Source organism: Monodelphis domestica, chromosome 1 (genome assembly GCF_027887165.1).
Source record: "Monodelphis domestica isolate mMonDom1 chromosome 1, mMonDom1.pri, whole genome shotgun sequence".
Taxonomy (NCBI): Eukaryota; Metazoa; Chordata; class Mammalia; order Didelphimorphia; family Didelphidae; genus Monodelphis; species Monodelphis domestica.
The window spans coordinates 742190866-742218208 of record NC_077227.1 but is presented as its reverse complement, the minus strand read 5'-3'; the positions used below and the strand labels follow the sequence as shown (position 1 = coordinate 742218208).

At 44.3% G+C, this 27343-nt stretch overlaps 1 protein-coding gene across 8 annotated transcripts in view; it reads left to right on the top strand.

Annotated features, from left to right (window-relative positions):
• KCTD9 (potassium channel tetramerization domain containing 9) overlaps positions 1-11661 on the top strand; it is a 28840-nt gene extending 17179 nt beyond the window's left edge. For 6 of the 8 annotated variants that reach the window (XM_056814586.1, XM_056814581.1, XM_056814592.1 and 3 more), the window contains 8 exons: positions 602-660; positions 829-957; positions 4327-4394; positions 4494-4589; positions 5139-5288; positions 7004-7109; positions 8111-8244; positions 10370-11661. In XM_056814586.1, the coding sequence (XP_056670564.1) occupies positions 602-660; positions 829-957; positions 4327-4394; positions 4494-4589; positions 5139-5288; positions 7004-7109; positions 8111-8244; positions 10370-10486 (859 nt within the window). In that variant the 3' untranslated portion in view covers positions 10487-11661. Of the gene's footprint in view, positions 1-601; positions 661-828; positions 958-4326; positions 4395-4493; positions 4590-5138; positions 5289-7003; positions 7110-8110; positions 8245-8437; positions 8729-8762; positions 9096-10369 lie in introns of those variants that run through there. The other 2 variants (XR_008915922.1, XM_056814588.1) reach the window with 2 other exon arrangements.
• Positions 11662-27343: the final 15682 nt, after the last annotated feature.

The window sequence follows — 27343 nt, the reverse complement described above, 5'->3', positions numbered from 1 at the left end:
AATTTTCTCTGTACTTTTTCAGAGAAAACATAAGAAATGTGGCAGAGGAGGCTTTCTGATGTCATCAGTTACGGAGTAGCCTCTACTTTGACAAAAGTAAAGCTCCAAACTTTTGAGATAAGAACTTGGCTATCTGTTAAAAACAAATTGTTGGGAAGACTGGAAAGCAGCCTGTCAGAAACTTAGCCTACAGCAGGGATTCCAGAGAAATGCCAGGTAGAACCTGCAGAAATGGAACTCACTCAGGGGGCAGCTGGGTAGCTCAGTGGATGGAGAGTCAGGCCCAGAGACGGGAGGTCCTAGGTTCAAATCCGGCCTCAGCCACTTCCCAGCTGTGTGACCCTGGGCAAGTCACTTGACCCCCATTGCCTACCCTTACCACTCTTCTGCCTTGGAACCAATACACAGTATTGACTTCAAGACGGAAGGTGAGGGTTTAAAAAAAAAAAAAAAGAAATGGAACTCACTCAGCATTATTCCTACCAGCTCAGATCTGGTGCCTTTTTGAGAGAACAGCTGGGATCCACTAGATTCTTAACCAAATAGCTTTTTATTCTTTTTAAGACAAAGGCAAAGTCATTTTTTCCCTCTGACTTCTTAGGAGCACTTTAGTGAATAAAGAACCTGACAGTATGCTGGCCCACATGTTTAAGGACAAAGGTGAGTAGGACCCAGCTTTCGCAGACTCTGTGATGACCAGTAACACTGGTGTTCTTTGTCATTTTATGAGATGAACAGTTCTTGCAAGAGTTAGTCAGGATACTATACATTTTCTTTTCTAAAACCTAAACTTCTGTTTGAAAATATTTTTCTTTAATGGGTCCACAGGTGCCTGGGGAAATAAACAGGACCACAGGGGAGCTTTCCTAATTGACCGAAGTCCTGAGTATTTTGAACCCATTTTGAACTATCTCCGTCATGGACAGCTCATTGTAAATGATGGCATTAACTTATTGGGTAAGGCTTTCAAAGATTCATTTCCTTTAAAATCCTCATCATTTGGGAGAGTTTTCCATGCTTTGTGTTCTTTTTTCCCCGCTGTGGCCAAATTTCCCTTAATTTGAAAAGAAGATAGAATTAGCCTGGGCTCTGCCCAGAGAATGCAAGTGCTGGCTTGGCGCAGGACGCTAGAAGGGACTAGAGATGGACCGTGTGACTGTTTGCTAATCCTTCTAATTCTTGGCTGGCCCAACGGAGCTCTTTGAAGAGCTTCTGGAGGGGTTACTGCCCGGGGGTGACCCCTCTGCCAAAAGGGGATGTAGTCAAACAGAGCCCCGAAGCATTGTGGCCGTCTTGTCTCATGGTCCCTCCTTCCACCACACGCCGCACGTTCTGCCTGTGGAGCAAAGCAGTTGAACCCAGGGACCCGCTTTAGTTCTGATGCGGAAAACAGCATGCCCGTTCTCTGGGCGCCTTCTGATTGCGCCCACAGGGCCGCGCGTTCCCTTCAGCAGCCCGGCTGCAGCTTGTCCCTCCCTGCCCTGCTAGGAGCGCTTGTCTGTATTGCGCAGGGCATGCGGATGGGCACTTCTTGGACTCGGGACCTGCTTGTGCCTTTTTCCTGTGTGAGTCCTCCACCACAGTGAAATGCCCAGGCCTGCAGATGTGCTCCTGTGGGCTGAGCAGCGAGGGTCGGGGCTGGCCTAGAGATCTGGGGAGGAAAAGATCAGGCCACTGAGGCACGGCTCAGCACACTGAAGAAGGGCAAACACAACTGTCTGGAGTCAAGACCTGAGAGCAGGCAAACCCTGGCCAGGGACTCCCGGGCTGCTTGTGAGGGTCCAGGGAGAAGAAGGTCGTGTCGGTCAAGCCTTCTGTAGACTTGTCTGTGCTGTAGCGTGGCTGCTGCCGCTGCTCTTCTCTTCTGTGGACGGCAAGGCTGGGTGAGTGGGAAGGGAAGGCCCAGCAGAGCTCAGAGTAGCCCACAGGGAGGGAGAGGGAGCAGAAGGGCCCTCCCCGAAAGGAGCCGAAGGAGCTTTGGATTGGAGCTGGAGACCCACCCTGCATTCTGTGCCTCTTTACTTTGGGATTTTGCACAAGACCTTTGCGGGCCCCAGTTTCATATTCTTGAAAAGTTTGGACTTGATAATCTCTCTTGTCCCTTCTGGCACTAATCTGTGATCGCCGGATAAACCCCAAGTTACTCACTTGACGGGCTGAGTAAGTGGTGATGCAGCCCGCAAAAAAGAAACACGGCAAAAAGAGGGCATGCTCACGTAGTGAAGCATTTTGTTTATTTTAGCACCACAGAATGCACTGGAGCCGCCTGGGAGTAAGAATTTCAGCAAAAGAACCTCAGATGCCTCTAATCCAATCCAAACTGAATAGGAAATCCTCCATCCAGCGGCCTTGTTAAGAAGTTGCTCAACCTAGGAAGATGACCAGATGGATAGAGGGGCAGGCCTGGAGAAAGGAGGGCTTGGGTTCAAATCGCTTAGCCTCACGTGTCTGCCTTGGAACCCATACTTAGGACTGATTCTAAGCCAGAAGAGGGAAAGGAAGGAAGGAAGGAAGGAAAGAAGGAAGGGAGGGAAAGTTCCTTCCAGGAAAGTTTTCTTTATGCTAAGTTGAAATTTGATTGTTTCCTTTCCCTGCCCTTTCGTCCTGGAAAAGAAGAACAAATCTTCTCATCCCTCTTCAATGAAATCAGTTTGGGAAGATGACTTTTTTTTTTTAAGCAGCACTTCCTTCCCTGCCCCTTATCTTTTCCAGATTACTTTGTGCCAGGCACTCTGCTAACCACTGCAAGCAGAAGCCAGTCCTTACTTTCTGGGAGTTTATAGTCTAATGGGTGAAGACAGCACTCCCCAGGGAGGTGGACAGCAGAGTTGGGGGGCAGTGGCAGTGGCTTTGAAAAATTGGAATTTCCTATACAAATGTCTCTTTAGACAATTGCCAACCCCTTCTTCCCTTTTCTCTCTTACGAGGATTATATTTCCATGTATCTTGAAATTTTAATTTTTGATGACTTTTCAACCCCTTTTATATGAAGCATTTCCTGATTTCCCCAAATGCTAGTACATTCTCTCCCCAAAATACTTGTGTAGAAAAAAAGAAGTGCTTGGAGAATGGGGGCAGAGGACCGAGAGTGCTAGACTCGAGTCAAAAATTGAATCCAAGTCTTGCCTCTGGCAGTTAGTAACTGTAAGGACATGACCACGCCGGAGGATTGATTTCCAGTAGAAGGAATCTGAGAAATCATCTGGCTCAGTCTCTATCCTATAGGTGAGGAAGCTGAGGCTTGCCCGTGATCTCGTAGATAGTAAATGTCAGAAATGGAGCAGAGGGGGATCAAGAGCCACAGTGGTCTGCGAAGAGCTCAGAGAGGATGAAGCCCGAGACACGGCCATTAGCTGGCAAGGAAGAGATCCCTGGTGACTGGTGAGAGGCAGGCAGCTGTTCTCCACAATCTCCAGGAGGTCAACAGTCGGGCTACAGAAGGTTTAGAAGAGAGTAAAATGAAAGAAAGTGGATGTGGGAGTGGTAGATTGCTTTCTGAAGGATTTAATTGTAAGAGAGAAGAGAAATTTGGGACAACTACTGGTGAGAATGGGAGAGACTAGCTGTATGACCCTGGGCAAGTCACCTAACCCCTATTGCCTAGCCTTTATCACTCTTCTACCTTGGAACCAATACACTGTGTTGACCCTAGGACAAAAGGTAAGGGTTTTTACAAAATACATAATTTTCATCTCACTTCTGTTTTGAAGGGTCAGTGAAGTTTTAGGACTTTTGAGTGTTTTTCTCCAAATTCCAGTCAAGCAATTAATCCAATTCTACCCATATTTGTTAACGAGGATTGCTTTCCTCTGTCTTCATAATGACAAAAATGATCAGAAATATGTTTTAAAAATACACATTTGGGGGCAGCTGGGTAGCTCAGTGGATTGAGAGCCAGGCCTAGAGACGGGAGGTCCTAGGTTCAAATCTGGCCTCAGACACTTCCCAGCTGTGTGACCCTGGGCAAGTCACTTGACCCCCATGGCCTAGCCCTGACCACTCTTCTGCCTTGGAGCCAATACACAGTATTGACTCCAAGATGGAAGGTAAGGGTTTAAAAAAAAAGAAAAAAAAGAATCTGAATTTCAGGCCAGTCCAAGAGCTGGTTAGCTTCCTTTTTTCCTTGTGCAAAGTGAAATCTTTGGGGTTTTGGTTCCAAGGTTCTTTTATCTTTGAGAATGTTCATTTTGGGAATATGCTGAACATTATGAATTTCTTCTCAATGTGGAATCCTGTATGAAATGGAAAAAGACTCAAGATAAATGATGGCTGCTCCTCGGTTGTTGTTTTTTTGCAAACACCAGTTTTTTTTGTCATTTTTGGTAGGTGTGTTAGAAGAAGCCAGGTTTTTTGGGATTGATTCATTGATTGAACATCTGGAAGTGGCAATAAAGGTACTTCTAATGTTTACTCCTAGTACTTAGAACACCCTTACAGGTGTCATAGCTAAGTCGGAACAAAACCACTGACGTATTCACGCTTGCTTTTTCAAGAATTCTCAGCCACCGGAAGACCACTCCCCAATATCTCGCAAGGAGTTTGTGCGGTTCCTGCTAGCCACGCCAACCAAGTCAGAATTGCGATGCCAGGTACTCAAAGCAGCCATTTGCTCCATTTAGCAAAGTCGTTAGTCATTCAGGATGATGTTCTTAGAAAAACCTTTTATTAAATCTTGTGAATCGTTTTTAATTTTGTTTCATTTCCTTTTGAATCCAGGTTAAAAATCCTAAACGTGCCAGCATTTTATCCCAAACAGTGGTTTCTTTTTCTTCTTTTTTATAAAAATACTTGATTCTCTTAAGTGGCTAATATAATGCTAATACATCATGTGTCAATTCATATGATGCTTCTGTAGCATCCCAGAGTACTGACAACCACTCGAATTCCATACAGTGCCGTCTCTCTTGGGTGGACAATTGTCAGTGAACAGTGGGCCCCTGTTGCTGCCAGTCACGGAATTGACAAGATACTTAAAGCTGTTCCTCTTCACTTCAAAGCACTTAAGACCACGGGAGAGGCCGTGGGTATTACATGTGGCCACTTACTAGCAGGAACACGGTGTTCCTCCGCAAAGTCAGCGCAGGCCACGTCACGGGCTTCGGGTTCCCTGGGGAGAGCTGACTGGCCGCTTCTTTTAGGGGCTAAACTTCAGTGGTGCTGACCTTTCTCGGCTGGACCTTCGCTACATCAACTTCAAGATGGCCAATCTAAGTCGCTGCAACCTCGCGCACGCGAACCTCTGCTGTGCGAATCTCGAGCGAGCCGACCTCTCCGGATCAGTGTTGGATGTAAGAATGACTTTACTCCTTCCCCAGGGCTGGGACACCCCACGCAGAGCCTGGGCTCTCCTGCCTCTCCAGCCTGGCTTCTCTGACTTCCTTTAGGGTCGGCGGAAGGCCCCCCCTCCCTCTGCAGGAGCCTCTCCTCGGCCCCAGCCTTCTGGCTCCACCGTGCTTCACGTGTTGCCTTTCCCGCTAGCCTAAGCACACTGAGCACAAGGTCTGGTTTGGGCCTAGCCCAGAGCCTGGCGCCCAGTGGTGCTCCCCCAAATCCTGGCTGACTTGTCATCGTGTTGGCCTAGAAGCAACGAGCGGGGATCAGTCGTTTCAGGCTCTGGGGAGGACAGAAGAGGAGCAGGACCTGCTCTCCAGCAGCCTCTCGGGTTTGCTAAGGGGGCCGCCCTTGAGACACCCGTGGGGGGAGGGGGAGGTGTACGTGCGTATGTACATACATGAGCTTCTTTTTTCTTAAACTCTCGCCTTGCTTAGAATTGATGCACACTATACTTGTCCAGGCTCACACTGCTAGTTAGTGTCCTGAGGTCAGATTTGAACCCACGACCTTCCATCTGTGGCCTGCTCTGTCCAGAGTCACTCAGCTACCCTTTCTAATGAGGCTGTAACAGGGAAAAGGGGCAGAGAGGTTCAGCGGTGCCGAAGAGGCCTAGTTTGTAGCAAACCAAGGCAAAAGGTCCCCCATCATAACTGGAGGACCAGGACAGCTGGGGAGCTCAGTGGGTGCAGTTCAGGGCTTGGAGGTGAGAGGACCTGGGTTCCAATAGGGCCTCCGAGCTTCCTAGTTGTGTGACCCAGCGCAGGTCACTTACCCCCATTGCCTGGCCCTCACTGCCATGAAGGAGAAGCAGGGGGGAGGGGGGTCCCCATCGCTGGCATCAGCTCTGCCTCTTGGGCATCCCTGAGGTCATGGGGACATCCCGAAAGGGAGACCAAGGAGCCTGGAAAGGGACAGAAAGTAAGAGGTCCAGAGGGAGAGCAGGGGAGTAGGGGGGCCGGGATGGTGTGAGCAAAGTCGGAAAGGAGAGAAGACCCCGCCCGCCCTCGCGACATGGATCGGAGCGCCATGGCCACAGGAACTTGGGACCAGAGGCCAGAAACGGGCTGAGAGTTGGAGGAAGAAAATGGCGGGGCTCCTGGGGGGGGGGGGCCAAGCTGAGGAAATGACAGGGCCAAGGACACGTGTTGGTGCGGCACCTCTCCGAGGCCCCACAAAGGGTGGAGAGTGCGGTGTCTCAGCGGGACTACGAGGGTGGGAGAGCTCGTGCAGTAGGGCCAGTGTGTGGAGAGCTTCAAGGGGCTCTTTCCCATCCCTTCATTCACGTCTGGGGGAGGAAGGCAGGTGGCTGAGGGTTCGAGGAGCCTCAAGTGGATGAGTCGGAAGCGGAAGAGCACCGGGCTCTTATTGAGTTCGGGGTGACTAGACTTGAATTCTAGTGCCAGGGACACTCGGGGAGGACCCCACATTGGCTCCGTCTCCTGGCGGGGCTGCCAGAAGCGCTGTGCCTGCCCTCAAGGTGCGCGTGCTGTTCCCGCCCTTTTACTGTAACGCTGACCAATCAGAACCCGAGAGCCTGTGTCTCATGGTGCAGCCCGGAGCCCCAGCATCCCCAGCGCTGCTGTGGGCAGGGCCGGGGGAGGGGCTTGTAGGGAAAGCCCTGGGGAGGCTGCGACAGGCTAGTCTCCTCACGTGACCCTTCCGCCCACAGTGTGCCAACCTGCAGGGGGTGAAGATGCTCTGTTCCAATGCCGAAGGGGCCTCTCTGAAGCTGTGTAACTTCGAGGATCCTTCAGGTCTTAAAGCCAACTTGGAAGGTGAGCTTTCACTTCAGGACGGGGCTCCGAGGCCTTTGGGGGGTGGGGACGGCCCAGAAAAGGAAAGTGGTGAGAGCTCCAGAGCTGGAGCCAGGACGTCCTGGGTTCAGACTTGTCTGGGTGACGATCCTCACCCCGTTTGCTCAGCCCTTGATCCAGCCCCAGCCGCCTGATTGCCCTGTGACCGAGGGCGTCTTTTCACTTTCCTTCACCTCAGTTTCCTCATCTGTGAGATGGGGATAAAAATAATAAAAATTAAATTAAAAAACCTCCCTCCCCTCCTTCAGTGAGGATCAAATGACATAATCATGGTACTTAGCAAGGTGCATGGCACATAGTGGGTGCTTAATGACTAGACACATATTGAGCATGTCCTTCCCTCCGTATAATGCTCATCAGCAGGGCGGAACTGCTCCGTTTTAGTATTCTCCCTCGACATATTGCTATCATATAGTATTATCGGTATATATGAATATAACATGACTGGCATAATTGGCGTTGTATCGGTAGGACTGCACGATAAAAATAACATTTCATACTTTTCCTTGTCAGTAAACAAGCTGCTCTTTGTTTCTCTGGGTCTCGGCTTAAAACTAAACCCCCCTGAAGTCAGACCTGAGAGGAAAGTAGCACCGATCTATTGCCAAAGGGATCTCGGAGCCTGATGGACACGTTCTGCTCAGCCATGTTCCGAGCTCACAAATCTGCAGAAAGATTTTTTTACAGCCTGTAACTCCCTTTACTGTCTTCCAGCTGGCAGCAGCAGTTCAAGAAACTAGGCCTCAGCTATCGATTTGTCACAAATATTAGTAAGATAGAATTGTGTGATCTCAAGTTTTGCACAGATAAAAGCATGGATTTTCCCTTAAATTCCACTTTAATCCATAGAAAAGGGTCTATCTGGCACCTTGCAGTTTTGAAAATTTGCTACTCCTGCTACAGTTCTGGGAGGTGGGAGTCCCGAGTGGCCACAGACTGCTGGCAAACTATCGTCCCTCCAGGTGCCAACTTGAAAGGTGTGGATATGGAGGGAAGCCAGATGACGGGGATCAATCTTCGTGTGGCTACGCTAAAAAATGCAAAATTGAAGAACTGCAATCTCCGAGGAGCAACCCTAGCAGGAACCGATTTAGAGGTGAGCTGGCCAGGGGTGCTCTGCTACCCGGTTATTGCTGTTCTGAACGAGAGAGTTGGTGCCACGGGGACTCGCGTAATTTCCTGCCCAGCTAAAGGAAAGTTTTCATTTCATTGCAGTTTTTAGTGAAAAATAGTATTTGTTTTGTATGGCCTACATTTCCCATTCTGTCCTTTCCCTCTTCTCCTTCCAGAGAGGCATCCCCATAGCAGTGGGGGGGAAATTGAACAAAATGAAGCATCTCTTGAAGAATTCTGACATGACATTCATAGTGACATACCCATGGTCTCTGCCTCTGCAGTGAAGTAGGAGGAACAAGTCCTTCCTTTCTTTTTAAACCTGTTTTACAAAGCAGATGTTGGCTCTGGGATATAAATGGAGATACGTCCATAGCTGGAGATCCCACATTCTTTGTGTGTATGTGTGTGTGTGTGTGTGTGTGTGTGTGTGTGTGTGTGTGTGTGTGTGTAAGTTACTGATATAAAAACGTTTCATTCCTTTTCCTGTTTTCCCTGAAGCCTTCACACAGGTGACCTAAACAGGAGCTGGATGTCCCATTCCGTGTCCTGTTCGTAAGACAAAGTCGACAATAGGGCCCCATTCCTGTGTTTAGCATCAGATTCAGGATAAAGCTTGGCAAATCCTTTCCCTCTCCAGACTTGACCCCAATGCCTAGCCTTTGATCAGCCCTCTTAAAGTGGAGACTCTTGGCTTCTCTGTCTATATGCTAAGCTGGCCGGGAGAAGTCTAACCACCACGCCTCAGTGACTGAGTATCAGATCCGCGAAACCATGATCTGGGCTGCCTTGGACATACAGAGAGCTGCTGCCCTTCAGCAGAGTCCCTGGGATGTAAGCATTCACCAGACAGGAAACCTTAGTTTATTTATTTTGATGGCAAGTAGATCATGTTTTAAAAAAGAAGGGGGGAAGGGGCGAGCCTGGGGTCTGGCATAGGACCTAGTCACCACAGGGGCCCCCGTTTTATCCTAAATTTGTATTGCCAGGAATGTAGAATCCCTTCTTTCCCACTGCTCTGAGCTCATTGGACATCTTAGGGCTTTGTAGTGTAAATGTCCATCATGCTGGAGGCCTACACAGTCATTTGATCTTAAACACTGATCTGCTCGGTTGTAGGGTGGCAGCCATTGGCATGCCTGCCTTTTGTTAGGGGTTCTTAATGTGAGGTCTATAAACTGGAATGGAGAAAAAAATTGCTTCTTTATTTGAATAGAGCTCTTTTTCTATTATTTTATGCCTATAAAAACATTGATTTCACCTGATTGCTGAAGACATCATGGAAAAAAAAAAGTTGTGGAGGGGTTTGCAATTAAATGAGAAGTTTGTCACCATTTTTATTTTTATTTATTTGTTTGTTTTAAGCCCTCACCTTCCGGCTTGGAATCAATCCTGTGTATTGGTTACAAGGCAGAAGAGTGGTCAGGGCTAGGCAGTGGGGTGAAGTGACTTGCCCAGGGTCACCCAGATGGGAAGTGTCTGAGGCCAGATTTGAACCCAGGACCTCCCATCTCTAGGCCTGACTCTCCATTCCCTGAGCTACCCAGCTGCCCCTTGTTACCTTTAAAAAAAGTAACCTTTACCTTCTCTCTTAGAATATAAGAAGTAGGCACATTGGAGTTACATGACTTGCCCAGGGTCACATGGCTAAGACACGTCCAAGGTCAGATTTGAACCCCGGCCTGGCACTCTTATCTACTGTACTTCTTAGGTACTCTACCGTTTCTTTAAAGCATCACCACCAAACCATTCCTTTTTCACTTTTGTGTGTTCCTGTGATAAACATCCAGAGTCTCTGCTGGCTGGTTGACCAGATGGCTCAGGTGAAAGTCAAGTCCCCATAATGGCTCGGCCTTAGGGGCTGTGCATCTGCCATTGGAGTTAGCATTTGCTTCTACGAACGCAGGAAGGGTCATTGGAAGGCAAGTCCTGGTTGGGACACTGTTACCCTGGGCCAGTCATTAGCCCCGTTGAGTGCCTCTTATTGGTGGATGAGGATAGTGGTGAGGCTTCGCAGGCACGCGGTGCCGGGTGGAGGCTGCCCTTTCTGTGCTCGTGTTTTGGGTCGCGCGTTCAGATGTTCATTGGCTTCTGTTCCTGCCTTGTAGAACTGCGACCTCTCGGGCTGTGACCTCCAAGAAGCCAACCTGCGAGGCTCCAACGTCAAGGGCGCCATCTTTGAGGAGATGCTGACCCCGCTGCACATGTCCCAGAGCGTCCGATAAGGGCCGCGGCGGCGGGGGAGCGTCTCCCTCCACCTACTCCTAGTCTAGAAGAAGTAACTGTCAAAGCCGTTAGACAATAATGTATATTCTCAGTAGTGCCTACGGGGGTGTCCCCTTTGCCTCCGCTGTAAAGAGGACGCACGGACCCACGAGCCGCCTGAACATGAGCCTCCCGGAGGAGGCGTGCTTTGGGATGGGCTTGTTCTGGAGCCCTCGTGGCGCGGGGTTCACCGAGGGGCAGTCCATGAAAAGCACAACACATGCCCTGGTTGGCTCTCGCCACGCAGTCGGGGGGTGAGCGTTCACGGGTGTGCGGGGGGGGCCGGGGGGCTGCTCCTGCCCCTCGTGGCCTGTCGACGCAGCGCTGCGCTCCCCAGGCCTCTCTTTTCAGGTACATTTTCATACTGTTTATTTTTCCGAGCAACACAACAGCTAAACTAAAGAAATTCTCAGTTCTCACTGAGGGGGCGGGCGGGGGCTTCATCCTCTGGCTCTGAATTCAGGTGACGGGATGGAGCGGAGGGCTTCGAGCGGGAGGAGCGCCTTCCCCCTTGGCTCCACGCGCACCTCCCCCATCCCGAAGCAGACAGCGAGTGGGTTTGCACCGGCCGGCCGGCCGGCGGGGAGCGATGCTCGTATAACCAAAAAGAACCCAACCATCACGGTGCATCATTCACCGCAGGTGCTGAGCCCTGTAGACAATCGCCGCGGAGGAGGGTGGTGAAGGCACTCCAGGCCCGGAGCAGCGAGCCTTGGGCAGAGGGGAGAGGCGCGCGTGTGTCGTGGGGGGTCGCCGCGGTCCGGGCCCCCCGCCTGGCGCTCGGCCCGAGCAGGGGCTCTTCTACATATGCAAAGCTTTCCTCGTGGAGGCAGAGCGGAGCCCTCGGGAGCTGCGGGAAAGCGACTTCGAAAAGGAGTTATTTTCTTTGCTTTATCATTTTTTATCGAGACAGAGAAGCAGAATATTGTATTGAAAGAGCTCTATTTTCATAATCAGTCTGTGTGCAAAGTCTAGGTCACCAATTCCTTCCGTCTGTCCAGAATGCGTTGTTGGTTCACCCAAAGGTACCTCTTGGGACGGGACTTCACGCTGCAGGCGGCTCCAGACCTGGTCTGCTTCCCGTCTGCAGGGTTCGAGTCTACCGTAACGTGTATCAATAAAAGGCCATCCAGGACCCACGAGGCTGTGTGTGTGTGCTGGGCGGGGGCTGGCGGGGCAGGGAAGCAGCTTCAGGGGCCCGGCGAGAGCCAAGACCGGCCCTGCACGCTGAGGAGGGAGGGATTTGTACCCCTGAAGGACCGATTCCAAGGCGGGAGCGCAGAGGGCCGGGCCAAGGCTAAGTGACTGGTCCAGGGCCACGGAGCTAGGAGCCCAGGTCCGCCCCTCTTCAGTCCTAGCTCTCCACCCACTGAGCGACCCGACTGCCCCTTGGTGGGGAGATCTTGGTGGAGATTCTGTGGAAAGACCTGGAGCAAAATCCAGAGGATGAAAAGGGTCAAGAGTCTGGGGGGAGCGTTCAGCTTGGTCAGGTGGCAGATGCAGCAAAGCCAAGGGGGGCCTGCAGCACCCTCAGACCTTGATGACTACCGGCTCCGAGGACGGGCGCTCATCTCGTCCATTGGCTTTCAGATTCACCTCACTGGGGAGGCTTAGACATCAAGTGGTCAATCCCCAGTGGATAGAACACTAAGCTTGGAAGTGGAAGGTCCTGTGTTCAAATGTGGCTTCTGGGCTTAAGTCTTGTTCTTCTGTCTTAGAATTGACAGTAAAACAGAAGGAAAAGTTAAAATAAAACTTTTATTTTCAAACATAGAAAGGGGGCAGCTGGGTAGCTCAGAGGATGGAGAGCCAGCCCTAGAGACGGGAGGTCCTGGGTTCAAATCTGACCTCAGACACTTCCCAGCTGGGGGACCCTGGGCAAGTCCCTTGACCCCCATTGTCTAGCCCTGACCACTCTTCTGCCTTGGAGCCAATACACAGTATTGATTCCAAGAGGGAAGGTAGGGTTTAAAAATAAAAAACAAGAAAAAGTAAAAAAAAAGCATTTTTAGCTCATGGCAAGGCCAGACCAGGCAGAGCCTCAGGCCCACCCTCAGCCCTGGGCTCAGATGGTGAAGTTCAGTTAAAATATAATTGTTCCTTTTGTTTGCTAGCAGCAGGGTGAGTTTGAAAGGGGGATGTGAGCAGTTGGCATGGTTTAGGACCAGAGAATGTGGCCTCTGAGGGACCCATCTCGAGCCAGTGGGCTTCGGAGATCTTCTCGGGCTGAACTTGGACAGTATTCCTCACCCTCTTACCTTCCCCTCAGCCCCAAATAAATTGCAAATAAACAATCCCTCCTGCCCTCATAGAAAGCCCCTTCAGCATCTCCAGAGGTGCCCCTGGGAAAAGCAGTGAGCGTTTATCCCAGGCCCACACCGTGCCAAGGGCTTTACACAGACCGCGTAGAGACTCCACAAACCACCTTGGGAAGTAGAACTATCAGCAACACTTTCCAGTTGCCTGAAGCCGGGTAAGTGACTTCCCCAGGGTCACTTCGCTACTGGGCGTGTGAGCACCGATTTGAACTCGAGTCTTCCTGACCAGACCCAGCGCCTTAGCCCCTGCCCCCCCAGCTGCCTCGAGGCAAGCTGGTGCCTGGATGCAGTAGAATAGAGAAAAGCGAAGCTCATGCCCAGGATCCTTCCTGTGAAGAGACTGAACTCCCCATCTATTGCGCTGCCCTCGTCTCCTTCCCAGCAGCGCTCAGGAGGGATAGTGAGGCCTCTGGTGGACATAATCTCGGGCCTCTGGCTCATCTCCACAGCAGAGCTCAGGCCTATCGCCCGACAGAGCCAACCAACACAGTGGGTCTGTTCTGCAATTCCTGCCAGTCGCGCATTGTGTACAAAAATGTGCCAGTTCTCCACATGGACAGAACTCGGAGAGCTCGTCTTCAGAAACGACCCTCCCTCTCCTTAATTGTTTTCTTAGCTTTTTTCCAATTCAGCGCCGAGGCAACAGCAAAAAATGTCACTCGTGTTGCCATCATCAGTCAAGATCTGCAGTATTTGTCCTGGTTCCCAACTTGGGGCTGTCTCTGCTCACAACAGACTTCCTACCCTCCTCAAAACATCCCAGACCTCTGAACCTTCCCGTCCATCCCCCAGGGGAACAGTAATGGCAAAGCAAATTGGCTCCTAATTTCTGTTTCTACAGAAAGCATCCTCTACCGAAGATTATTTCTCTGTGCAAACCTTTAACAGCTTAATTAGACAGAGATGCATTCTTCCTGCTGAGATTTTACATTAGGGCAAAAAGGACTTTTCATCTGTCATTTAGAAATTGCAAAGTCCTGACAGTCTTAATCACTCGAGTTTCTTTAAATCCATTTCTAATCTGAGTGAAGTAGACGTGTTTAAAGCGAAATCATTTCTCCTCCAATTTCCTAGAAATGCTGTGCGGTAGCTGACAAAGCCAGAGTTCTCAAATCCTCGTGAAGAACGGCTCTTGTTCATCACGCTGCACTTGCTGTGGGGCGGCTCCCTCCCATTGCCACTGAACTGGAAGGGTTAGAGTTGTTTTCTCATAGGATGGCCCAGGAGCCCCCATCCGTGTCCCTCCCGCCATGACTATCAGTGAAGCTACTTGACCAACCTGACTTTTAGGAAGAAGTATTTATGTAGCAGAGTAAGGTCTGTTGATACAAGGCATCTTCCCAAAAGCCTGTGATATTTGGCCCACGAGGAGGTACAGAGTCCAAGGAATGGGGCTCAAGGTGCTAAAGTGCTTCCCCTCAGGTGTGGCATCACCTTTCTGCTGGGCCCTTGGACCTCTGAAGCTGCCTTTCCTCCTCGTGTCTAGCTGGTCCTTAGCTGCCAATGTAGGCACTGTATCAACTGTTCTGGGCCACTGCTAACATAAGGATACTGATACAAAAAATCACTTATTGGGGGAGAGACGTATACTAAATTTAACAAGCTAGTAACAAAATGGTATAATGGGCAACAAGGTAGCACAATGGATAGGGTATCAGACCTGAAATCAGGAAGATTCATCTTCATGAGCTCAAATCTAGCCAGTATTTCCTAGCTGGGTGACCCTGGTTACCTCAGTTTCCTCATCTGTAAAATGAGAGTTGGAAGAGGAGGCTTCTGCTGTCCTTTCCATTTCTGCATCTATGACATTTTTTTTAGTAGATCTAATGCTCATTATTAGTCCAAAGTATTGTAACAATTAAATTAGTATCTAGTACTAAAAATATTATATTTTATGAAGTTTATTAAGGATTATTAGAAATCAAGGATACAAAATAAAAACCACGTGCCCATGGCTGATTAGCCCCCTTCAAAATCCCCATGCTTAACTTACTTACTACATCATTGCAATGGAATGGAAGAGAGCGTGGGAGGCATTACTGCCAGTTAAATACTAATTGTGATCTCGCCCAGGTGGAGACTCAGGTGAGATTATAGGGAATTCTGGGAAATATAAAGGACTTCTGGGAATTGAAGTCTAGGGTTCAAAATCTCCATTTTTACATTCACCCCCCTGTGATCCTATTGGGAAGCCAGTTTCCCCAAAAGGGCCATGGAAACATAATCAACTTAAAGATTACAATAATTTATGGGTAAAAGGAAAAGAGAACAAAACCAGTGATTACTAGGCGCATTGACAAAAAGCCAGTTAGGGGGCAGTCCCCTTTGGCATAAGAGTATACATACAAAACAATGCATTCAAACCCCATTCAGTTCAAATTACCACATCCCAAAGTTCACTCTGGATTTTCTTGTGCAGTGTGTGGTCTGTGGAGGCATCTTCATGGTGTCTTCTTCAAACAGTTCACTTTCTGGATTTGGAGGGGTAGCATGTTTCTTATCCTAAAATTGCTCTCAAAAGGAATTTAAACTTTGCAATTTAAAATAATAATATTTTATACATACCCCCTTGAAGAGGGTGATTGAAAAACACAGGGACCACTTAGGGATGCTTGGCTGAGTTATGATGTATATGAATCAATTAGCAAGAGAAATACAAAATATTTTAAAAATCCAAAATAAAAAAGATAATTTCTGGATGAAATATAGACTATCAAAGTCTTATGTGTAAAAATTCTAAGTATAGGAAAAATAAATCCATAACAGGTCCTTGAATCAGGGCCTAATTAAAATGATATAAGCAAGTAAGCATTTACCCAATCAGTAGCCAGGACTACAGAAAGTTGCCACATTATGAAAGACAGAAAAGGGACTAGATTATAGGAGCCAGGTAGAAGCCAAATTTGAGATAATTGGTTGAACGTGGAACAAGGAAGACCTGCCTTTAACACATGTTAAACAGCCGCAACCTCGAACCTCAAACATGTTCAAGTCCTCTTGTCATGGCTCATAATTTTCATCAATCCCACCAGGATTGTTTGGTCTCTTTGATCTTGTGCTCTATTAGCACTATGCAATTTAGCTTTGTGCTTCTTTGGCACTGTGCAATGGCTCTTTTGTATTTTCTTGTCCTGGGATCAGACAGAATCATTAAGCTAAGTCCCATAATTTTTTTTTAAAACAATTAATGGCATCATTTTTATAGACTCAAGCTTTTGGGGCATACATTGACATAATAGCAAATGTATTTTAAACTTATATTACTGCAAAATCAAAAAAATTAAAGAAAATCTTAATACTGATGACATGTTTCAGATTTAAAAAGGAGTGAAAAAATAAAAACTGAAATAGTATATTGCACATGCAAGAAAAATATAATAATAAAAGTTTTAAAAGCTCAAAAATATAGCTTATAATTATTGACACACTGTGTCAGCTAAGGAAATGTAGAATACAAAAATTTCTCACCAAAAATTAGATCCATTTCCTCTTCATACCTGGCCATGATCCACTTTGAGTATAAGCAAATGAATTTCACAAGGTAACAGTTTCAGTTGTACAACATGTAATACAAATTCAAAAGGTATCAAACCCCTCCAAAATTCACAATAGCCCAGTTAATTACAATAGCAAACAAACCCACTATCATATTTCACATAAGTTGCTGTATGACATTTAAAGAAAATGGATACTTGTCACAAGTTTTTCAGGTGTAGCAATATTTCAACCTTGGCTGAGATTTTGAAAACAAAGTAAAACTTATTTGGGTCTAGAACATCATTAAGAAATCTAGATATCATTACAAAAATGTGGCAGAGGAGTCTAGGAATAAAAACCAAATCTCTGTACTATTGATGTTGGGTAAAGTGAGCTGAAGAGTTATAAATGAGAGATGCTCCTTTTTGGGAGCCATCTAGGGGTACCATGTCCTGGGATTAACTTCCCAGCTCCTTTGGTATGAGACTGTGATGTCTCATCCATTCACATTTTTATAAATGTGGGAGGTGGGGTTTTAATTGTATTTCACTTCAGCTACTAAAATGGACCTTATCTCCTATTAGAAGCAGGCAAAATGATCAGAGTTGTTGAAAGAAAAATCTAAAAATCATGTCTAAAAAGCCTTTAAAATCAATTAAAGATATTTAGCTCATTAAATTTTCCAAAGGTTGTTATACAATTGTAACCAGTTTTGATGAAGTTCATCCATCCTCTATGTGGCAATTTACAAAGCCAAAATAGAAAAAAAAAAGGCTATTTTTTAATGGGCTTATTCAATAATATTTGTTCATTATAGTTATAGGGGAAAAGCAACAGAATATAACAGTAGTTAAAACCCAGTACATTAAAATGATTCAGTGTAACAGAATAGTATTGAATACATTAATATATGAACTTAAAACCAACAAAATTAAATCTTAAACAAAACAATCAGAAAAATGCAATAAAATACAGATTTTTATAAAACAGTGGAGTCTGAAATACCTTAAAAATATAACCTCCAGTCTCTTTAAAGTTCATTTTTTTTCCATTGAGATATGTTTTGTCAGAATTCCCCATATTGAGGAAGAATATGGGTTTTAGGAATCTCAAATTGGGCATGCCCAAATGGCAAAGAGTTGCAGAGAGATGAATTTCTCCCCTGAATCTCAAGTAATATAAGTAAAAATATCCGTGCACTCAAAAAATATCCTTTGAAATAAGAAATGCACTACTCTCTCATAGAATATGCCATACTTCCTGTTTGGAAAAGTCTCTTCCTTCTCCTCATTCACCCCCTGAGGTCCCCTGCAATGTGGAAGCTAATTGTTGCCTAAGGAAAGAACACCCCTGTTTTTACCAGCTGGTTTGTGATTCAGAAGACACAGAAGCAGCTACCAGCAGCCTGGGTCCTGGAGCTGGGCCTGAGGCAATCTGGCTTGGAGGCCAGAGAGTTGCTGGGACTGGGGCCAGGGCTGGGAGAGAGATCTGGGTCAAACAGGTCTGGAGCGGATAACTGGAGGCAGGAGCGGATGGCTGGAGGCGGGAGCAGGCGGCAGGAGCGAGCTGAATGAATCAAGAGAGCCTTGGCAGGAGAAACATGGCTTAAAATAAATTATCAAGGCTATCTTAAAAAAAAAAATTGAGAAGTTCTTGTCCAACTTATGGTTGCCATTAGCAGTAACAATTAAATTAGTATCTAGTACTAAAAATATTATATTTTATGAAGTTTATTAAGGATTATTAGAAATCAAGGATACAAAATAAAAACCACGTGCCCATGGCTGATTAGCCCCCTTCAAAATCCCCATGCTTAGGTTACTTACTACATCATTGCAATGGAATGGAAGAGAGCGTGGGAGGCATTACTGCCAGTTAAATACTAATTGTGATCTCGCCCAGGTGGAGACTCAGGTGAGATTATAGGGAATTCTGGGAAATACAAAGGACTTCTGGGGATTGAAATCTAGGGTTCAAAATCACCATTTTTACATTATGGCATGGAAACCCCCTAAAAGCCAGTTTAATAGTAACATTAATAATCCAAGGCAAGGAATCATACTCCCCTGATCAAACCACATCTATGCTGTACTCAGTTAGGAGCACTGCATATTGGGAAGGACATGGATGATGAAGCACATGCAAAAGAAGGTGGCTAGGACAATGAGGATTGAAAAGAGCTGTGTGTGTGTGTGTGTACATAAGACACAGAGCCATGTGACAACTGACTCAATGATATGGGCATTTTTTTTAGGAGATGTAATTTACTTTTTAAAGAATCCTTTTCATTAATGTTTCTTATTTTTACATCACTTATTTCTTAACATATTCCTCTTTTCCCCTCCCAGAGACCCATCTTTTATAAGAGAAAATAAGAAAAAGTGGAGGTCAGAGAAGGGATATGGCAAAAATCCAGAAAAACCAAACAACCTCTCAAAAAGTCTGATATTCCATGCAGCATCCCACCTCTCCAAAGAAGATTGAGAGCTGCCCTCTCATAGCTCTTATTTGGCGCCAGCCTTGGCCATTACACTTTTAGGGCCTTCAATTCTAATTGTTCCATTATTGTTATTTCCATTTATTGTCGTCATCCAGTAAATGATTTTCCTCATTCTTCTTGGTTCACTTTGCATCAGTTCATGTGGGTCTTCTCAAACTTTTCTTCGAGAGGGTTACTAGTAGTGCCTGTCCTTCACTGATAGAAGTATGTATGACAGAAAAAGAATATATGAGTCCAAAAGTAGATGGACTGGGGGCAGCCAGGTGGCTCAGGGGATAGAGTGTCAGGGGTCTTAGATTCAAATCTGACCCTTTCCTTGTTACTTAACCCTAATTGCATAGCCCTTCCTGCTCTATTGTCTTGGAAGCAATACTTGTATTAATTCTAAAACAGAAGATGAGGGTTAAAAATAAGTGTTAGAAGCTGGTGCCAATTTTAATCTGTAAACCTCGTTCCATACTCTCCAGCATCATCTCTACATCCTCTCCACAGGAAACTTGGATTCTATCCTTAGGGACCACCCTATTGGGCTCTATTAAATGAGGTTTTGCTTTTATCCAGACCTCTGCTTCCCTTCCTGGTCATCTCCAGATCACATGGCTTGCTGTCTGGCTGGCCATCTTCATCACCTCCAGGACCTGGACATTTTCAATCTGGGTAACAGAAATTGTACTAGGAAGCCAGCTTTATTTATTTATTTGTTTGCTTGTTTATTTATTCATTTATTCATTCATTCATTTAGTCATTCATTCATTCATTCGTTTGTTTGTTTTTGCTTTAGTTCTATTTTTTGTTTTCTCATAGATGAACAATTGTACACAATTTGTAATGTAAAAGTAGGGAAGTGTTGAGGAGAAAAAAGGCAATATTTTTGCCTCTTACTCATTCCAGAGGTGAGGAGGAAATTTTTAAATGGGCACATTGTGAGATTTAACACTGGAAAAAATACAAAGGAAACAGGTTGAACTGGCTCTATTTGGGCCAGGAATAGCACGATAAATGTAGAACTGGGTCATCTTAAAAAAAAAAAAATTGTCGTAAGCCTATCATATCACACTCTGAGGAAAGGAATAAGATCGGTCCCCTAGTCTGAAATTCTATAAGCCCCGGCACAATGGTGGATGGGCACCAGCCGTAAAGTCACATGGTTTCTAGAACAACTTCTCATATTCAGACATCATCCTTCTCAAAAGGAGATGCCTCTGCTGGAAGTTCAGTGGACGGACAAATCTTGGTCCTCTTTCTTCATCGGACCATTGATTCCTACCACTTGTCTATTGGTCTATGGTAGAAAAAGAAAGATCTTTTGATGTGTGGAAAGTCTTTTGGAATCTCTATTGATCTTAGGGTCACCGGGGAAGAGGTTGCCCTGGAAACAAAATGATGAAGCAGGACCATGAGGTCTCCAGCTCAACAATCCAATGCATCATTTCTCCTATCTGGCAATTTGTTGAAAAGGTAGCACAGGAGCAGTAATTCAGTGACTCAATGAATAGAGAGCCAGGCATAGAGGGAGTTCTAGGTTCAAATCTAGCTTTTTAACTGCTTCTACCTTGGCTATGAATTTGATTCCCTCAATTTCTTGGAAAGCTGTGTGGAATACTGTTTATTCTCCTAGGCGAGAATTGCACATCCTCTTGCTTATAGTACTGACCAAGTACAATGCTGTTCACTTGTCTACAAACAGTGCATTTGAGCAAGGGATTATTAACAAAGACCCAAGAGCCCTTTGAACATCTGGCAGGGGAAACAGAACCAATGGTCAATTTAAAGGAATGTTTTTGAGATACAAAATTCCTAATAAAACACAGAATTGCTAAATTCTCATAAAGTTCATACATTTTGATGGGGAGAGGGAAAACTGGAAGGCTGACTGTCAATTGCAAATGTAGTCCTTCTGGCCAATGTATAGATTGTTAAGAATTTGAAAATTATCGCCAAATTAATTTAGATGTCTAGAACTTGGTTAATTCATGAAGTTTCATGATGCTGCCACAAGAGAGTTACTTCCTCCCTAATCTCTTGTTTTTACTGAATCTTTTGCTTTTGCCTTGATTCAATGCGACAACTTCCTTTTCTTCATGGTACTTCATTTCCAGAAGTTCCTACAGTAGTGCTGGGTCAAAGTGTATGCACAGTTTTTTTTTTTTTCAAATTACTGTCCAGAATGATCACTTTGCAGTTCCACCAACCATGTATTGGTGTCTCAGTTTTCCTACATCTCCTCTGACATTTATTACTTTCCTTTACTGTCATATGGCCAATCTGATATGTTGAGAGGTGGTACCTCGGAGTTGTTTTAATTTACATTCTTCTAATCAATAGTGATTTAGATCATTTGTGTCATATGACTTTTGATATGACATATTGATAGCTTTGATTTCTTCATCTGAAAACTACCCGTTTATATCCTTTGACCATTTATCTATTGAGGAGTGATGTGTATTCTTATAAAATTTGACTCAGTTCTCTATGTTTGAGAAGTGATTCCTTTATCAGAGAAATTTGCTGTAATATTCTCCCCTCCCAGTTTCCTGTTTCCCTTCTAATCTTGGCTGCACTATTTATTTCTGAAAAATCTTATTAATAATCCAAATTATCCATTTTATATCTCATTATGTTTTCTATCTCTTGTTTGACTATAAATCTGATAGGTAAACTATTCTATGCTCTCCGAATTTGCTTATGATATCACTCTTTATGTCTAAATCATGTGCCCCATTTTGACCTTATCTTAGTATATGGTGGGGTTTTTTTTGTAATTAGATTGTTATAACACTAAGTACACAAATTTAGGTAGAACTGTCATTTTTATCATATTGGCTCAGCCTACTCATGAGCACTTTATCCAATTGTTTAGATCTGACTTAATTTGTGTGAAAATTGTTTTGTAATTATATTCATGTAGTTCCAGTGTTTGTCTTGGCACATAGATTCCCAAATATTTTATATTGTCTGGAATTCTTTTAAGTGGAATTTCTCTTTCTCTTACTGATGGACTTGCCAGTAGTAGTGGTAGTCTCTCGGTGACAGAGAATGACTATAAAGTACCTAGAAATATTGATGACTTATGTAAGTTTATTTGATATCCTGCAAATTTGCTGAAGTTGTTGATTATTTCAACTTGTTTTTTAGTGGATTTATCCAATATACCATAAAATAGCAATAAATAGGGAGAGAAATCTACCTCCCCCTTTTCCCTTCCTGTTGTTGAAAGCATCAGGCCAAGCAGGACTACAACTCCATAGCCCACACCTAGGATTAGATCTAATCTTGGAAGGGATATTTAAGGCTATTGAGTTCAACCTCTTTATTTTACAGTTAAGAAAATTGAAACCCAGGGAGGTTCAATGACTTGCAAGGTCACACAGTACCCAAGATGGGATTCAAACTTACATCTTCCTGATTCCCTGGTATTCTAAGTCCATTGCTCTAGTCACTGCCCTATCTCATCTCCAGCCTTCTCCCTCCAGTCTGGATATCTCCTAGATCACCCACTAAATTTGCCAGCAGTTGGCCCATCAATGTTCAGGTCAACTAAAAGACTTTCACTTTCTCTGACTTAGTGATCCTGAAGATAGCTGGCTACTCTGCTTTGCCATCTGTAAAATGGGCCTGAGTATATTACACATCTTTTTATTTTTTAATAGAAGTATGAACATAATTCCATATAGAAATATGGTAAAAAAGAAAAAAAACAATTCAGGCAATAGGTAAATTTAAGAAATTGCTGATGTAATGGGGATCATCTCTTTTCTGTCCTCCACTCTCCCAGATTATGTTATTGCCTTCTCTAATGCTCCCACTGTCATCCTCCCTACTCTAGATATAAGATGAAACCCTGATCATGATTTATTATTTTTTCCCAAGTTATGTGATTCACATTGTCTCCCTCCTCTCTTCCCCCCCCCCAGTTGATAAGCAATTCCAATATTATTACTCAAATCCCATTGCCATATTATTCATTTTTGTTACAATCTTTTAAAACCACAACCCCACATCATATACCCATATAAACAAATGACATCATGTTTTCCTCAGCATTTCTACTCCCACAGTTCTTTCTCTCGATGTGGATAGTGCTCCCTCTGGATTGTCCTGGGTCTTTCCATTGCTTTTAGTAGCAAAGTCAATTACATTTGATCATTCCATAATGTTTCAGTCTCTGTTTACAGTGTTCTCCTGGTTCTGCTCCTCTCACTCTGCATCAGTTCCTGGAGGTCGTTCCAGTTCACATGGAATCCCTCCACTTTATTATTCCTTTGAGCACAATAGTATTCTATCACCATCAGATACCATGAGTTGTTCAGCCAGTCCCCAGTCGAGGGACATCCCCTCAGTTTCTCATTTTTTGCCACCACCACAAAAAAGAGCAGCTGTAAATATTTTTGTACAAACAGGTCCTCCCTTCCCTTTTTTAAAATCTCTTTGGGGTACAAATCCAGTGGTATTGCTGGATCATGAAGCCCTGATGTGAATAATCCACCCTGTTATCCCCATGAAGACTTTTGGTGAGTAGAGGGCCTTTGTGGAGTTTGCATGCACCCTCTGAAAGAACAACTACTCATTTGATGCACTCTGTTCTGTTCTCCTCCTCTTTCCAATCAAACTTTCCTACAAAATAAATACTTTGAAGTAGGTACTAGCACCTGGAGAGATGGAAATCCATTTCCTGAGTAGAGGCTATGGATCTAGTGAGGAAGAAAACTCATAGAGTATGCTTGGGCCCTGAGATCACTTACTTGATCTAATACTAAAACCTATTTCACTAGAGGAAAGAAGATATAGGGACTATATGTGTTATTTCACAAGAATTAAGAAACTCATTCAAGCCAGTCCCTCTCTGTAACTTGGAGTCAGAGAATAATCTAGACTACTGGGAAGTTAAGTGATTTGCTCAAGATCACACAGCCATATGTGTCAGAGGCAAGACTTGAATTCTGGTCTTGGCTCTGAGATTGGCTTTAATTGATTCAACATTTAGGCATTTCCTTTGACTCCTAATAGAATCAGAAGTTCAGAATGAAAGGGACTTCATCAGTCATTTAATCCAATACATAACTATAAAGAATCTCCATGATAACAAATGGCCCTTCAGACCCTATTTTAGATTCTATTTAGGTTTTGAAGGAAATGGTAAAAAACACCCTGAGTAGGTTCTGGGGTGCTTGCCCCCCATTTTTATTTTTAAATTTCTTTATCTAATGAATTAATCTAGAATAGTTTCCCATGGTTTCATGATTCATTTTCTTTTGCTCTCCTTTTCACTCCCCCTTCCTGTAGCTGATGGGCAGTTCTCCTGGGTTTTACATGTATTGTTGATCAAGACCTATTTCCATATTATTAATTATTTGCACTAGCGTGATCATTTAGAGTCTACATCCCTGATCATATTAACATTGAACCATGTGATCAAGCAGTTGTTTTTCTTCTGTATTTCTGCTCCCACAGTTCTTCCTCTGGATGTGGATAGTGTTCTTTCTCTTATAAATACCTCCGAGTTGTTCTGGATCACTGCATTGTTACTAATGGAGAAGTCCATTACATTTGATTGTGCCACAGTGTATCAGTATAAGGTTCTCCTGGTTCTGCTCCTTTCACTTTGCATTAGTTCCTGGAGGTCATTCCAGTTTACATGTGTAAGGATTAAAATAGGGGTTTTGACAAAATAAGAGCAGCTTTTAATAATTTGTTTTAATGAGACTATAGTAGAGTTGTAAATTAATATTATCCCTTTAAGTTAGAGAAAATAAAACTTCTAGCAGCTTTAAACAATCAACAATTTAGTTTAATTAAAATAGAGATAGTAAAATATATATATATATATATATATATATATATATATATAGTAAAGGAGAGAAATATAGGAAAGAAGTAGAAAAAGAAAATTTCCTAATGTCTATACTAGTTATCCTATAACTACCTATAATTACTACCTAAAACTGCCTATGTCTACCTATAACCGCTGTTAGAGAAGGTCCAGCTGATCACTCTTCAGCTCAGCTCACCACACAGAATCAATATCAATTTATTTCCCAACCACCAACTAATCATCAACCCACATCACCAGCAACCAATCCCCAACAACCAACTCACACCCAGCAGCCAACTTCCCCACAACTGCCAGCTCTAACTGTCAGCAACAGACAGACCAACCAACTCCAGCTGGCCCCTTTTATCCCCTCTTTCTACCTCAGTTCCTATCTCTATTGTCTCCCTTCTTCTCTCTATGGTTTCTCCTTCCTGTCACTGTGGGCTGGTTAATCCCTACACATCTCTATGTGGAGGACCTCCAGGTCCTCCATTAAATTAAAAAAGGAATAAAGAATTCCTTTTTACACATGGAATTCCTCCAGTTCATTATTTCTTTCAACACGCTAATATTCCATCCCCATCAGATACCACAATTTGTTCAGCCATTCCCCAATTGAGGGACACACCCTTGTTTTCCAGTTTTTTACTACCACAAAAGAGTGCAGCTAAAAATATTTTTGTACAAGTCTTTTCCTTTATTATCTCTTTGGAGGTACAAACCTTGCAATGAGTGCTATGACTGGATCAAAGGGAAGACAGTCTTTTGAAGTCCTTTGTCCAAAGTTCCAAATTGTCTTCCAGAATGATTGGATCAATTCACAACTCTACGAGCAATGCATTAGTGTCCCAATTTTGCCACATCCCCTCCAATATTTATTACTTTCCTTTGCTGTCGTATTGGCCAATCTGCTAGGTATGAGGTGGTACCTCAGAGTTGTTTTGATTTGTATTTAAAACACTTTATGTGCTTATTGATAATTTTGATTTCTTTATTGGAAAATTGCCTGTTTGTGTCCCTTGCCCATTTATCATTTGGGGAATGGCTTGATGTTTTATACAATTTATTTAGCTTCTTGTAAATTTGAGTAATTAGACCTTTGTCAGAGGTTTTGGTTATGAAGATTTTTTTCCCAATTTGTTGCTTCCCTTCTAATTTTGGTGGCATTGGTTTTGTTTGTATAAAACATTTTTAGTTTAATGGAATCAAAATTATTCATTTTATATTTTGTAATATCCTGTCTCTTGCTTGGTCTTAATTCTTTCCTTTCCCATAGATCTGACAGATATACTATTTGATGTTTACCCTGATTTACTTATAGTTTCCTTCTTTATATTTAAGTCATTTATGGGGCACTTTATTTTGCAGAAAGGTGCTGGCCTGAATTGGTAGCAAGAAATTCCTTATTTTTATCCACAGCCTTTAACATTTCTACTTTTGCTATAACTTATGTTTCCTCACAGGACAGACCTTACTCTTTTGAACAGCTCTCATTGTTTTCCCAGATATCAAGCCTCAATTTCCCTCTTTATAACAAACCCCATTATAGATTAACAAGGACAGCTAGGTTTCATGTGCTCCCAAACATCATTCCCTTTATGAAATCTTTCCTTTAAAAAAAGGTGTATTAGCCTCACCTCATCTCAAATAGACACTCCACTGTAGGGGGAGGTGCAGAGAGACAGATGAGCTCCTGAACCCACTTAGTGAGGCTCTAATCTGTGATTTGTGATGTGGACTAGAAAAGGCTTAAGTTGGGTTTTAGCATCAGGATTTGATAAGCTCCCCAGGGGTTCTACAATTAAGTGTGCCATTAAAAAACTGGATGAGAGATTTGGGGGGGGGTTAGCCATTGTGTAAGAAGATTAAAATAATTTACCCAAAGAAAGGACTTTGGTGCTATAGAGGGTGCTCTTATAAAAAGGAAGTGAGAAGGGCAGGAACAACAGACCCAGAGCCAAACTCCAAGGAAGGTGGACATCCAGAATTCTTCCCCATCATCACCTTCAAAACTCAGGTAATGGGCGTTAACCAGAAGGAAATTTTACTTAAGATAACAGGTCCATGGGGAGTTGAGTTACCATCTAAAATGTCATCTTAATTAACAAAGCAATGCTCTGAGGGAAGTGTTGAGGGGGTGGTGCTGTTGTTTTGTGTTTTTAGGGGTCATGAGAGTCTTAGGAGAAGCTTTGCCATTCACCAGTTCTTAAGCCAATAACCAGGCTCTTCTGATTCTTGATCCAACTCCACTTAACAAGGGGCAAATTGAGGCTTAAGGAGATTAGGTGAATTGTTTGAGCTCACACAAGTAGTCAACTTCACAGGTGGGATTTGAACCCCAGCCCTACCAATTCTGTAGCCATTATACCCCACAGACTCCCACCTTTTGTCTTTGATTTTATGACAACCATCTCTTCCTTAGGTTCAGGCCAACAAAGGGTAGATTGAGGACCTGTTATCAGTGAGGAGGAAGTTCTCTCCCTCTACCAATACAGGTCATCACCTTCTCTGAAACTTCAAGAACTGCCTAAAACATTGAGACTTTAGGGACTTGTCTAGGGTTACAAAAAAGGCCAGGATGAGCCTCAAACTCAGGACTTCATAGATCCGAGGTTGGGTGTCTAGTTGTACTGCTCCTCTGAGACTTAAAGTAAATTAAAGAGGTGGAGAGACCTTATTAAAACTCACCCTCACCTTGACAATTTGAATC